The following is a 15,283-nucleotide window of genomic DNA, read 5'->3' on the forward strand; positions in this document are numbered from 1 at the left end:
AGGCCGGGGATCCCTGTATGCTGATGTACTTCTATATTTTGCACTCTGCCCTACTGCCCTACCAGGAGATGCCCAATATTCACCTAAGGCACTGGAGATGGAAGCTGTTCATCCTTTTTTCTTGGCTTGCATAAGTTGCCCAAGGGAGCAAAGAACACAAGCCTTGTTCACACGGAGCTGTGTCTTTTTGGCTAGTTTACTGTTGGTTCACACTTGCCTTCTCAACTTTTGACTTCACAATTGTGGCCTCGGCAATCCTGGTGCTGATTTCAGGGACAGGTTACTGGTGTTTGTTGACCCAAGGTATGTGAAGCTATCAATGAATGAGGTTGTCAATGTTGATGGAACGTCCTAGCCCATAACTGTGGTCTTCTTGATGCCAATAGTAAGTCCAAACTCCTTATAGGCCCAGGAGAACTGATCTACAAACTGCTGCAAGTGAACTTCGGTACTGAACTTCCCAATGCGGCATCATCAAACAGCAACTCGCAGCTAGGACTTTACACCCTTTGGTCTTGGTACACAGTCTTGCCAAGTTGAACAGCTTGCCGTCAGTTCTGGCATGCCGACAGAGTATAATAGCAGCATGGAGAAGAAAATGCCAAAGAGAGTTGGTTTGAGTAAGAAAATGATTAACCTTCCCATGCAACCGCAGAAGGTGCAACACCTGCCCCTTTACTTCCCCTCTCCTCACCGTCCAAGGGCCCAAACACTCCTTTCAAGTGAAGCAGCATTTCACGTGCACTTCCCTCAATTTAGTCTACTGCATTCACTGCTCCCAATGCTGTTTCCTCTACATTGGAGAGACCAAACGCAGACTGGGTGATCGCTTTGCGGAACACCTTCGGTCTATCCGCAAGCATGACCCAGATCTCCCTGTCGCTTGCCATTTCAATACTCCACCCTGCTCTCATGCCCACATGTCCGTCCTTGGCTTGCTGCAATGTTCCAGTGAAGCTCAACGCAAACTGGAGGAACAGCACCTCATCTTCCGACTAGGCACTTTACAGCCTTCCGGACTGAATATTGAGTTCAACAACTTTAGATCATGAACTCTCTCCTCTATCCCCACCCCCTTTCCGATCCCCCCTTTTCCCAATAATTTATATAGATTTTTCTTTCCCCACCTATTTCCATTATTTTTAAATGTATTTCCATCCATTGTTTTAGCTCTGCCTTTTAGTCTATTTTGATCCCTTCCCCCCACCCCACCTCCACTAGGGCTATCTGTACCTTGCTCGTCCTGCTTTCTACCCTTAATGTCACCTATTAGAACATTCCTTAGATAATATCACCACCATCCACACTTCTTTGGCCTTTTGTCTATCTCTACCTATCACTGGCCCTCTATCCAGCTCTACCTGTCCCACCCTCCGTTAAACCAGTTTATATTTCACCTCTCTTCTATTTTTCCTTAGTTCTATTGAAGAAATATATGGACTCGAAACGTTAACTGTGTTCCTCTCCACGGATGCTGTCAGACCTGCTGAGTTTTTCCAGGTATTTTTATTTTTGTTTTGGATTTCCAGCATCCACAGTTTTTTGCTTTTACCTTAGGTTAAAAACGTAGACTACTTAAAGTTTAGGCTGTGTTAAATGAAATCAAAGTCCTCTTTGGTAAATGTGCACCTGAGAGAAGGTAGATGCCATCAGTAGCCGGAGCTCTTAGGAACGACAGTGAATGCATGAATGAAACAGTCTCTGTCGGACTTTCATGCGATGTTTTACTACATTAAAGATGCTCTATAAATGCAAGTTATTGCTATAGAACATTCTCTGCTGGATTGCAAGGATCACTTCAATCTCCAATAAATTTGCTGTGGCAGAAAATTTACTTCTTGAGCTTCACTAATTGCATTTTGAGCAACAAACTTACCCTGTCCTAAGCACTATAAGCAGCTATAAAAACACAGCTTATAATGGAATGCAGTTTTGACATTTAAATATCGGGCGTGATAAGCTGATTCCGCTGTACCTTACCTCAACATTTTCAAGAAAGTTGTGAAGAAACTGAGATGGTTGGAGAAGGAAAATGTCTAGGATTATTGTAAAAATACCACAGTCAGCCATGTAGTATTAGCTCCAAGTCTTCATCACTCATGTGATAGCTGGTCAATCGCACTTAGACACATGTGCCTTCTATTTGTCTGAAAGCTAAAGTGGAGGTTTAAGAAATAACTTTTACCTACATGACAATGGGGAGGGATATCATGTCCCATTAAAAATTTGCATGCTGTAAATTTTAACTTCTACAGTTAATAGTCCAACCATCACACCCAACGGAGACAAACTTTAAAATAAAAAGCTACACTGCTGAAGCCATTTTATCATTATGTATTTAAACTATAGCAGATCATTTCAATTTTACGATTGGGAGAAAAAGTGAGAATGTTAGGTATTTTTTTCTATGTGCCTACAATAATCCAAAGGAATTCTGACATCACAGAGAGAAAGATCAAGAAAAAGGGAAGCCGTCCACATCAGTAACAATACTGTTAAAGAAAGTTGAACCAGGGAAGGCACATCACCTGGATAAAGGCAAAATACTGCTGGATGCTGGAAATCTGAAACAAAAAGACAAAAAATGCTGGAAAAACTCAGCAGATCTGACAGCACCTGTGGAGAGAAAGACAGAGTTAACGTTTTCGAGTCCATGTGACTCTTCTTCAGAGCTCTGAAGAAGCGTCATACGAGCTCGAAACGTTAACTCTGTCTTTCTCTCCAAAGATGCTGTCGGACGGACCTGCTGAGTTTTTCCAGCATTTTGTGTTTTTGTTCAGGCATATCACCTGCACTGTTAAAGGTCAATATTCTTTAAGGACCTAGCTCAGAAAAAACATGCAGAAGGCCAACTCTGTAGTAGAAAGATACAAATAAGAGTGGCTATATTGTAGTGGTTAAAAGAACATAATGCCTATGATTAGCTCAGTGAAAACTGACTAACAAACTAACAAGTTAAATTATTCCACAATCAGCTCATCAGGGAAACACATCTGAGAACTGCTTTGAACTGCACAATTTCCAGGCGAGTTACAAGAATGGAAGGGAGGTAATCAAATCTACTTTCAATCCATGGCCAATCTCGTGCTCCCTGTGCAAAAAAAATAAACTCACATTCCAAACCTTTTGTGGACAAGGTGTTGCATATGTGTAGTGTTCGCTGGAAAATCACCTGAAATTTAGCATGAAAGTTACCTCCGTGACCCAGCAGATTCAAAATAGTCCGCAAGAAAAACACTTCATTCAAAACGCAAATAATTCATAAAGCTCAAGTTATCAAGCTAATGTAATTCCTATATTTAAGAAAGGGGACAGGACATGTCCAGGAATTTATAGACCAGTCAGCTTAACATCGGTGAAACGAAAAATAATGGAACCCTTACTAAAGGGGAGAACAGAAGAACATCCAGAAATGAAAAATATAATGAATAGTCAGCATGGATTTCAGGAAGGAAAATCTTGCTTGACCAACCTAATTGCATGTTTTGAGGAGGTAATAGAGTAGATAATGATAATACAGTGGATATAAGTTATTTGGATTTTCAAAAGTCTTCAGGAGCTGGTCCATAATAGATTAATGACTAAGAGTAGAAAATGTGGAGTCAGGGGACAAGTGGCAGAATGATTGCTAGCTGGCTTCAAGACAGGAAGCAGAACATGTAAATAAATGGGAATCAGGGGGAAAACTCTCCACTGGTTGGAGTTATACTTAGCACAAAGGAAGATGGTTGTGACTATTGGAGGTCAATCATTTCAATTCCAGGACATCACTGCAGAAGCTCCTCAGGCTAGTGTCCTAGACCCAATCATCTTCAGCTGCTTCATCAATGACCTTCCTTCCATCCTAAGGTCAAAAATGGGGACGTTCGCTGATGATTTCACAATGTTCAGCAGCATTTGTGACCTCTCAGATATTGAAGCATCCTATGTCGAAATGCAGCAAGACTGGGACAATATCCAGGCTTGGGCTGGCAAGTAACATTTGCGTCACACAAGTGCCAGGCAATGACCATCTCCAACAAGAGAGAATCTAACCATCATCCCTTGACATTCAATGGCATTGCTATCGCTGAATCCCCCCATCAACATTCTGGGGGTTACCACTGACTAGAAACTGAAATGTTGCTACTAAATACAGTGGCTACAAAAGCAAGTCAGAGGCTAGGGATTCTGCAGCGAGTAACTCATTTCCTGACTTCCCAAGGCCTGTCCAAAATCTACATGGCATAAGTCAAGTGTGATAGAATACTCTCCACTTGCCTGGATGAATGCAGTTCCAACAACATTCAAGAAGCTGGACACCTACCATGACAAAGCAGCCTGCCTGATTGGCACCCTATCCACATTTACTCCCTCCACCACTGACGCACGGTGGCAGCAGTGTGTACCATCTACATGATGCACTATAGCAACTCACCAAGGCACCTTGTTCATACTCTTCCAAACCCACGAACGCTACCACCTAGAAGGCCAAGTGGACACACAGGAACGCCACCACCTGGAAGTTCCCCTCCAAACCACACACCATTGTGTCTTGGAAATGTATCACCGTTCCTTCACTGTCACTGGGTAAATATCCTGGAACTCCCTCCCTTACAGCACTGTGGTTGTACCTACACCAAATGGACTGCAACGGTTCAAGAAGCAGCTGACACCACCCTCTCAAGGGCAATTAGGAATGGGCAATAAATGCTGGCCTGGCCAGCAACACCACATCCCATGAATGAATTAAAAAAAGTTATTCAGAGTGGCAGAAGGTGGGAAGTGGTATTCCACAAGGATCAGCGCTGGGACCTCTGCTGCTCACCATTTACATTAATGATTTGGACTTTGGAATCAAAAGTACAATTTCTAAATTTGCAGATGACGCCAAATTGTGAAGAATAATCAGAATTGAGGAGGACATTAATAAACTTGTAGAGTGGGCAAATAATTGGCAAAATTAAGTTCCACAGCGATAAATGCGAGAAAGTACATTTTGGTAGGAAGAATAGAGAAGTCATTAGGAAGGTGTGAATCTAGGTGAGGTAGAGGAGCAAAGAGATCTTGGAGTACATATACAGCGACCACTAAAAGTTATGCCACAGGTTAGCAAGGCCATAAAAAGCAAACTAAGCCCTTGGCCTTATTTCTAGAGGGATAGAATTGAAAAGTAGGGAAGTTATGCTAGACCTGTATCAAATATTGGTTAGGCCTCACTGTACTGCGTGCAGTCTAGTTGCCATACTATGGAAAGAATATAAATACTGGAGGGAAGATTTACAAGGATGATACCAGAAATGTGGGGCTATATGTATTAGGAAAAGATTTACAGACTTGCTGTGGCATAGCTGATGGTAAATGCCGAGCTGCTCAAAAACGAGGGAAACTTGAAATAGTTGCCCCAACTGTTTTCAATTTGTATTTTATTTTGAGATGTGTGTATTGAATCCATAGTGATAAGCTCACCCAGTATTAGAGGTTTTTTACAAAACTAAATTAAACATTTATTAATAAAAGAAAAGATTTTAAGTACATACCATAGGTCTACAAATAACTACTGTGATAACTCCTAGCTTCCCTAATCAATTTGGCTCCCAGTTACACCTCCATTAAGACAATAGTAAAGCAAAATATAAATAAAAACACCCAGGCAAAGCACACAATACCCTGGAAAGTGATATTCAAAGTGAGTTCTCTTAGCTTCGGTTCCTGTAGACAGCAACTTGCAGCACATAGGCTGGAGGTTTTTCATACTTGTGTTAGATCTTAGAGTGCCTTCTCCTTACACATTACCTCAGCTCCTTTATATACACGTTTCTCCCTTTTTAATGTAAATTCCATTGTTCCAATATGTCTTTGCAACTTTACTTTTCTCATAATATAAATCTTTCATAATACTCATTATCAGTAACCTTTGAGAAAAATAAACACACTGTTTGGCTTAGCCTCTAATGGCTAGGTGTAACATCTCATCATTTCTTTGAAATTCAAACTACTCTGGTTTATCTAAAAACTCAAATGTTCCTCACATTCTAAAACTTCAAATCTAGCTTCCCTTTTGATAACTCAAAAGCTCCAGGCTAGCTGTCCTCAATTCAATTAAATCCCCAACACACGCGCGCGTGCAAACACACACGTACAGAGAAACTAATCCAAACCTCACTATTAACCCACTTTTACAATAAATCACAATAATATTATAAAAATTATTATATTTTCATGACACTGGTTCTCTTTTCTCTTGAAAAAAGACAGCTGAAGGGTGACCTAATAGACGTCTTTAAAATAACAAACGAATTTGATAGAGTGGATAGAGAGAGAATGTTTCCTCTTGTGGGGAAGAGCATAACTAAAGGCCATCGATATATGAAAGCCACCAAGAAATACAATACAGTAGGTCCTCGCTTAATAGTGCATTGCTGAAAAGTGCAACTTCAAATGAAACGTTAATCGAATCAGATTTTCCCATTACAACCAATTTAAAAGGCATGGTTAGGTTCTGCAAGACTTTACTCATCAGAAAAAACATTAAAACATTATACCCTGTAAGTTGAAATTATTTACATTGCTAAATTCTTATACCCACAAATGAAATAACTTAAAGAGTAAATTAAAAAATATAAAAGAAACATGCTGACTGTTTTCTATTTACTGCCTCTGCTGCTCCCGGACCCTCTGGCTTGCTGACCCTTCTGCTCCCTTGCTATGAGAGAGGACTTGTGAGACGAGAGATGAGAGGCAGCAAGGGTAGCTTCAAGTTCTAGGGTTGCAGAGGTAAGCCGCAAGCTGGAGATGCGGCGAGAGGGAGCAAGGGGAAAGCTCAGCAGCAACCAGGAGGGTCAGGGAGTGGAAAAGTTGCTCCAAAACGACATCAATCGGGTCACACAATACTACATCAAACCTGGCGCAAAACAAGATTAAAACAAAATTTCCAATGCAAAATGCAAACTCTTAGCTTTTCAAAGTGGGGAACAATGGGAATCCAAGGAGGACTGAGATGCCAGATTTCCATTCATCTATGGTACTGTTCCTGCAATATCTTTGTATGCATTCCTAGGATATAGGTGTTGCTGAGAGGGCTGGCATTTATTGCCCACTCCTAGTTACCCAAGGAGGTGGTGGTGAATCTTCAATGGAAGGATGAGCTAGAACAGCCAACTAGCCACCTTTGCTAACATTTCTGACTGATTATATATTCATGTTAAAGGATAATTATCTGATATAAAAGTGTTGTTGTTTTTTGGGCCATTAAAATGGTCTTCTGGAAGTTCGGATAGAAGCACATCAGTTTGAACACAATTTCCCCTAGTTAGAGAAGAATTACAACTAAGCTCGTAGTCTCAATGGAACTTAGTATCTCTCTAAATCTTGTGGCCAATTGTATCGTGAGCGGAAAGCAAAGCACAATCACAGACTATTTCATGAAATGACTGAAATCTTTGCTACATAACTAATACCATGCTGGAGAATACCATGCAAATCATTTCAACAACTTTCAATAGATCTCAACGAGATAGGTGCTTGCTATGTATGAAACCCCGAGCCAGAATCAAGATGGTTGGAAATAACTTAGCATCAGGTTCCCCACAAACATGCTGTGCATTATTAGGAGAGAGGCGGCACTCATCAGTCTGCACTCCAATCCTTAATCAAGTGGCACCACCCACCAAAAAAATTAAAATTAAAAAATTAAAGCACTTGGAATTGGGGGTAATATACTGGCATGAGTATAATATACTTAGCAGACAGGAAACAGAAGGTAGGGATAAATGGGTCTTTTTCAGAGTGGCAGGCGGTGACTATTGGGGTACAGCAGGGATCAGTGCTTGGGCCCCAACTATTCACAATATATACCAATGATTTGGGTGAGGGAATGAAATGTAATATTTCCAAGTTTGCTGAGACACAAAACTTGGTGGGAATGTGAGTGGTGAGGAGGGTGTAAAGGGGCTTCAAGGTGATTTAGACAAATTGAGTGAGTGGGCAAATGCATGGCAGATGCAGTATGACGTGTATGAGTATGAAGTTATCCATTTTGGTAGGAAAAACAGAATAGGAGAGTATTATTTAAATAGTGATAGATTGGGAAATGTTGATGTACAAAGGGACCTGGGTGTCCTTGTACACCAATCACTGAAAGCAAGCACTCAGGAAGGCAACTGGTATGTTGGCCTTAATTGCAAAAGGATTTAAGTACTGGGGTGAGGATGTCTTACTGCAGCTATACAGGGCCTTGGTGAGACCACACTTGGAGTAGTGTGCAATTTTTGTCTCCTTACCCAAGAAAGGATATACTTGCCACAGAGGGAGTGCAGCGAAGGTTTACCAGACTGATTCCTTGGATGGCAGAATTGTCGCATGAGAGATTGGGCTGACTAGGCCTGTATTCACTGGAATTTAGAAGAATGGGAGGGGCTCTCATTGAAACGTATAAATTCTGACAGGGCTGGACAGACTGGATGCAGGGATGGGGCAGTCTAGAACAAAGGCTCACAGTCTTAGGATGCAGGGAAGGCCACTGAGGGCTGAGATGAGGAGAAACTTCTTCACTAAGATGGTGGTGAACCTGTGGGGGGGAAGGAGGAGAGCGGGGGGGGAGAGAGATTGGGTGGCAGAGAGCGGGTGGCAGGTGGCGGAGAGCGGGTGGGGGGGGGGAAGAGAGCGGGTGGGGGGGGGGAAGAGAGCGGGTGGGGGGGGGGAAGAGAGCGGGTGGGGGGGGGGAAGAGAGCGGGTGGGGGGGGGGAAGAGAGCGGGTGGGGGGGGGGAAGAGAGCGGGTGGGGGGGGGGAAGAGAGCGGGTGGGGGGGGGGAAGAGAGCGGGTGGGGGGGGGGAAGAGAGCGGGTGGGGGGGGGGAAGAGAGCGGGTGGGGGGGGGGAAGAGAGCGGGTGGGGGGGGGGAAGAGAGCGGGTGGGGGGGGGGAAGAGAGCGGGTGGGGGGGGGGAAGAGAGCGGGTGGGGGGGGGAAGAGAGCGGGTGGGGGGGGGGAAGAGAGCGGGTGGGGGGGGGGAAGAGAGCGGGTGGGGGGGGGGGAAGAGAGCGGGTGGGGGGGGGGAAGAGAGCGGGTGGGGGGGGGGAAGAGAGCGGGTGGGGGGGGGGAAGAGAGCGGGTGGGGGGGGGGAAGAGAGCGGGTGGGGGGGGGGAAGAGAGCGGGTGGGGGGGGGGGAAGAGAGCGGGTGGGGGGGGGGAAGAGAGCGGGTGGGGGGGGGGAAGAGAGCGGGTGGGGGGGGGAAGAGAGCGGGTGGGGGGGGGAAGAGAGCGGGTGGGGGGGGGGAAGAGAGCGGGTGGGGGGGGGGAAGAGAGCGGGTGGGGGGGGGGAAGAGAGCGGGTGGGGGGGGGGAAGAGAGCGGGTGGGGGGGGGGAAGAGAGCGGGTGGGGGGGGGGAAGAGAGCGGGTGGGGGGGGGGAAGAGAGCGGGTGGGGGGGGGGAAAGAGAGCGGGTGGGGGGGGGGAAGAGAGCGGGTGGGGGGGGGGAAGAGAGCGGGTGGGGGGGGGAAGAGAGCGGGTGGGGGGGGGAAGAGAGCGGGTGGGGGGGGGAAGAGAGCGGGTGGGGGGGGAAGAGAGCGGGTGGGGGGGGGAAGAGAGCGGGTGGGGGGGGGAAGAGAGCGGGTGGGGGGGGGAAGAGAGCGGGTGGGGGGGGGAAGAGAGCGGGGTGGGGGGGGGGAAGAGAGCGGGTGGGGGGGGGAAGAGAGCGGGTGGGGGGGGAAGAGAGCGGGTGGGGGGGGGGAAGAGAGCGGGTGGGGGGGGAAGAAGAGAGCGGGTGGGGGGGGAAGAGAGCGGGTGGGGGGGGGAAGAGAGCGGGGTGGGGGGGGGAAGAGAGCGGGGTGGGGGGGGGGAAGAGAGCGGGTGGGGGGGGGAAGAGAGCGGGTGGGGGGGGGAAGAGAGCGGGTGGGGGGGGGAAGAGAGCGGGTGGGGGGGGGAAAGAGAGCGGGTGGGGGGGGGAAGAGAGGGGGTGGGGGGGGGAAGAGAGCGGGTGGGGGGGGGAAGAGAGCGGGTGGGGGGGGGAAGAGAGCGGGTGGGGGGGGAAGAGAGCGGTGGGGGGGGAAGGAGAGGGGGAAAGAGAGCGGGGTGGGGGGGGGAAGAGAGCGGGTGGGGGGGGGAAGAGAGCGGGTGGGGGGGGGAAGAGAGCGGGTGGGGGGGGGAAGAGAGCGGGTGGGGGGGGGAAGAGAGCGGGTGGGGGGGGGAAGAGAGCGGGTGGGGGGGGGAAGAGAGCGGGTGGGGGGGGGAAGAGAGCGGGTGGGGGGGGGAAGAGAGCGGGTGGGGGGGGGAAGAGAGCGGGTGGGGGGGGGAAGAGAGCGGGTGGGGGGGGGAAAGAGAGCGGGGTGGGGGGTGGGAAGAGAGAGCGGGTGGGGGGGGGAAGAGAGCGGGTGGGGGGGGGGAAGAGAGCGGGTGGGGGGGGGAAGAGAGCGGGTGGGGGGGGGGAAGAGAGCGGGTGGGGGGGGGGGAAGAGAGCGGGTGGGGGGGGGAAGAGAGCGGGTGGGGGGGGGAAGAGAGCGGGTGGGGGGGGGAAGAGAGCGGGTGGGGGGGGGAAGAGAGCGGGTGGGGGGGGGGAAGAGAGCGGGTGGGGGGGGGAAGAGAGCGGGTGGGGGGGGGAAGAGAGCGGGTGGGGGGGGGAAGAGAGCGGGTGGGGGGGGGGAAGAGAGCGGGTGGGGGGGGGGAAGAGAGCGGGTGGGGGGGGGGAAGAGAGCGGGTGGGGGGGGGGAAGAGAGCGGGTGGGGGGGGGGAAGAGAGCGGGTGGGGGGGGGGAAGAGAGCGGGTGGGGGGGGGAAGAGAGCGGGTGGGGGGGGGGAAGAGAGCGGGTGGGGGGGGGGAGCGCGGGGGGGGGGGGGGGGGCGCGGTGGGGGGGGGGGGAGCGCGGGGGGGGGAGGGGGTGGTAACTCCGGGGGACAACCATCCGGAGAATCTGGGCCAATATCTACAATTGGTGATAGGATGACAATCAATTTAAATTTTACTGGTGACATCAGTTTCCATGGAAACCTCCGGAATAAAGTCACCTTCCCCTGCCCTGGTTGCTGTGTCTCCCCCCCCCCCCAACTCCGGGGCCCCTCTCCATGGCCACCCAGCCAGCACAGGCCCCCCGGGTACTTACAAAGACCGGGTTCTGCTCTCCGGGCCAGTCTCTGGCACATTCCACCCAGGCTCCCACCGGCACCACGGCCTGGTTCCTCTCGGCCAGCACCCGGGCCGCCCGACAGCGCGAGTAGTCGGGACGTGGGGCCCTGACGGACCAGCTGCACTCCGCTCTGAGGGGCATCAAGCTGAGGGGAGGGGGGAACGGAACCACCGCCCGCGCGCCCCCCCCAAATTCAGACCAACCGCCACTGAAACCAACTATCGCGAGCTGTCCCCCCAACTCTCGCGATAGCATCTTAAATCCCTCTGACCAATAGGAAGACAGCATTCCGATAGCAGCGGCGGCCATCTTGGTAAAGGAAAGCAAATGCTCATAAAATGGAGGCCACTCGGTCCCTTCGGTTTGTGCCGGCTCCCTGCATAAACTCCTCGCCTAGCCTCATTCCCCGCTACAATCTGCAGTAGGGTGACCAACAATAAAAAAGGGACAATTTGTCTGTGGGATGGGGTTTGTCGCTGGTGAGCATGGGGAGGGGGGAGGATTGGGGGATGGGTTTCCGGTGATCATTGAAGAAGGGTGGGTGGCTGGTTAAAGCTACTAAAACGACAACTTACCTTCATCTTTCTGCTGGCAGATTCCCAGATTGCAATCGAATCTCTCAGCTAAGACTTCCAGGCTCAGTCTCCCGCAAGCTGCCTCAAAAAATAAGGGACAAAGGGCATATTGAGATGTTGGACACGAGGTGATCAACTCTCACAGGGAAAATTAAGGGACACTCTGCCATGGTGGTCCTTCAGAGTGACTGGGGATGATGGGCTGGATGGGAGCTGTTTGAGCAGGGAGGATGTGCTGCCAGCGGTGAAAGCTGAGGGGGTTGGTGGGATGGCTGAGGCTGTGGGCACGCGCAGACAGGAGGAGAGAGGGTACTGCGCTTGGGGGAGATTTAAAGGGCCAAATTATGGGGAAAATTGTGTCCTGACAACATTTGACCCAAGTGCTGAACACCCAGATGGCACAAACAGTCAAAATGAGGGTCAATCACAGTTGGTCACCCTGACCTACAGGGCCACTGACCAAGTGTCAGAAAGTGATAAAGACTGTATTACTCTTTTCTCGGCTGGAACAGACATGATTGGCTGAATGGCCTACTTCTATGCCATAAATATTATGCTTCTATGTGTGAGCCCAGGCAGTGAGTCTCTGCAGGCTAGTGAATGATCAGGAAGGAGCACTTTCTATTGCAATCAGCCATAATGAATGATCTTACCTGAAAATTTAAATCTGTTTCTCTTCACAGATGCTGCCTAACTGGCTGAGTATGTCCAGCATTTTCTGTTTTTAACCCACCTACTTCCACTTCCTAATCTGCAGAATGGATGCCTTGGATCTACCAGATCTCAGGTTATTTATTTTGCTTCTTCCTTCAGTGGAGCCACTCCAGACTTTTGCACAGTTGGAGCAGTGAAGCAAGAAGGGACATCCTTATAAGCTTCTACACGGGAGCAGGAAAATGGAAGTTTTTTTAAATTGAAAATTCTGGAAGAATATTTATAAAGTAGGAATGTACTTGAAGCGATAGCATTCCCTAAAATTTTTCACCTCTAATACCTAAATAGGATTGTCAACCCACCTAGATTATTTGTTTATACCTTGAAATGGAAGATGAATCTTTTGGACACTGTTGTGAGAAAAGTCATAGGAAGTAAGGTTTGCATGTACCTATAGACTTTCTTTTGCAAACCGTTTTGTCCCCACTCTTAGATTCAGCTGTATGTCATTTTTTATTTGAAATGAATAAGTAGAATGAGTAACGCTAGTTAGGCCACAGCTGGAGTACTGTGTGCAGTTCTGGTTGCCACTTTGTAGGAGGGATGTGAGTGCAGTGGAGAGGGTGCAGAGGAGATTCACCAGGATGTTGCCTAAGCTGGAGCGTTTCAGCTATGAAGAGAGACTGGATAGGCTAGGGTTGTTTTCCTTAGAGCAGAGAAGGCTGAGGGGGAACCTGATAAAGGTATACAAAATTATGAGGGGCATAGATAGAGTAGATAGGAAGAAACTTTTCCCCTTAGCGGAGATGTCAATAACCAGGGGGCATAGATTTAAGGTAAAGGACAGGAGGTTTAGAGGGGACTTGAAGAAATTTGTTTTCACCTAGAGGGTGGTTGGAATCTGGAACACACTGCCTGAGGGGCTGGTAGAGGCAGGAACCCTCACAACATTTAAGAAGTATTTAGATGAACTCTTGAAGTGCCATAGCATACAGGGCTACGGGCCAAGTGCTGGAAAATTGGATTAGAATAGATAGATGCTTGTTGGTTAGCACAGACACGATGGGCAGAAGGGCCTGTTTCTGTGCTGTTTAACTCTGTGACTCTATTGCTGTACTCTCCATGCTGGAGAGCTTGCTGTGTTCAGTCCAAGTTCCAGTGCTATTGCACTGCTCTTGCACACCACTCTCTTTAGTTCTCTGATCTAACATCAGAATCAAAAGCTTTTGCAATGGTATAACTTTGGAGCTGCATCCCAAATTATGGCCAATCCTGCATTCATTCATTCGATATGTTACTTCAAAATTTTATGCCTACCTCATTAGTATACACATGAATGTAAAATGCTCAGAAATTAGTGTAAAGGCCAATGTGGGTTTGAACATAATTGGAACATAACTAATAGAGCCCAGAGATGTTTGGTGGATCAAAATATTATTGTTTGTGTGAAGAAAGTTTCTTCAGAGTGAGTTTGGGGAGTGCAACGTAAGCTGCACACGGTCCTCTGCCAAAGATTTTTAATTCATTCATTTTTTTTTCACTACACCAGCATTTATTGTCCATCCCTAATTGCCCTTGTTGCTGTGGTTCTGGAGTCACATGTAGGTAAGGACAGCAGATAGTGAACCAGATGGGTTTTTACAACATTCAGCAGTTGTCATGGTCAGACTTTTTTAATTCCATATTTTTATTGGATTCAAATTTCACCATCTGCTGTGGTGGGATTCGAACACAGGTCCCCGGAGCGTTACCCTGGGTTTCTAGATTACTAGTCAAATGACAGTACCGCTACCTCCCCCTCCCTCGCTCCATAAGGAGTCTCCATTGTCTTAAATCATTTCCATCTCAACAAAGGTTGACTCACTGGAGGCTCTTTAACCTTATGGAGGATTACCTGGAGGACCTCCTGAATGACATTAAGAAAAGGTCATGCAATCAGTAAACATGCATAAGCAAAGGTGACAGAGGCACTGAATTACAAATCCATATTCCCCCAGATGGCAGACCAGTGTTGCAAACGATATAATTATATAATCTCTCCTTTTCTTCCTTGCCCACTGTGGGCTCCACAACCAAGTCTCCTGAGGTATAAATAGCTGTTTCGGTTCCATTCATGTAGCAGCCTGTAAAAGCCAAAACAGCACCTGGACAACATAAAAATTTGGGATGACAAATGGCAGTAGCACCATGTGACTATACGAGCAGGGTAGAAGCTGGGTATTCTATACAGAGAAGTCGACTCTTGACCCCTCAAAGCATCTCCTCTATCAACAAGGCTCAGATTAGTTGTGTGATGGTGCATTCACCATCCTTAGCTGTGTGCAGCTGCACCAACACCCAAGTAGCTCAACGTTATCTTGAACAGAACAATTCTCTGTATTGGTGCCTTTGCCACTGGGTTTGAACACACATTACTATTCTTTTATTGTCATTAGACCCCATGTGTTTTTGAGAACCTCTATTAAATCTCCTCTCAACCTTCTCTAAGGAAAACAACCCAAGATCCCAATCTATCCATGTAACTAAAATTCCTCAACCCTGGAATCATTCCCATAAACCTTTTCTACACCGTCTCTAACTCCTTTACACCCTTCCTAAAGTATGGCACTTGAAACTGGACATAATACCCCAGTTGAGACCAAATCAATGTTTTATAAAGGTTCATAATATCTTGCTTGCTTTTGTACTCTATGCCTCTATTTATAAAGCCTAGGGTGCCATATACCTTTTTAACCACTTTCTCAACCTGCCTTGTCACCTTCAAGGATTTATTTCTTTTTTCCTTTCATGGGTTAGGCCAGCATTTTTCACATCCATCCCAAATTGCACTTGAGAAGGTGGTGGTGAGCTGCCTTCTTGAACTGCTGCAGTCCATGTGGTGTAGGTACACTCACTGTGCTGTTAGGAAGGGAGTTCCAGGATTTTGACCTAGCGGCAGTGAAGGAACGTTGATATATTTCC

General features: G+C 48.0%; 1 protein-coding gene across 3 annotated transcripts in view; it reads right to left on the reverse strand.

Moving 5' to 3' along the window:
- Positions 1 to 11,318, reverse strand: part of ccdc15 (coiled-coil domain containing 15) — a 38,522-nt gene extending 27,204 nt beyond the window's left edge. For 2 of the 3 annotated variants that reach the window (XM_041174112.1, XM_041174110.1), the window contains exon 1: positions 11,070 to 11,318. In XM_041174112.1, the coding sequence (XP_041030046.1) occupies positions 11,070 to 11,234 (165 nt within the window). In that variant the 5' untranslated portion in view covers positions 11,235 to 11,318. Of the gene's footprint in view, positions 1 to 1,980; positions 2,155 to 11,069 lie in introns of all 3 variants that reach the window. The other variant, XM_041174111.1, reaches the window with a different exon arrangement.
- Between the last annotated feature and the right edge of the window lie 3,965 nt (positions 11,319 to 15,283).

The sequence above is a fragment of the Carcharodon carcharias genome, chromosome 25, assembly GCF_017639515.1.
Source record: "Carcharodon carcharias isolate sCarCar2 chromosome 25, sCarCar2.pri, whole genome shotgun sequence".
NCBI classification, from domain to species: Eukaryota; Metazoa; Chordata; class Chondrichthyes; order Lamniformes; family Lamnidae; genus Carcharodon; species Carcharodon carcharias.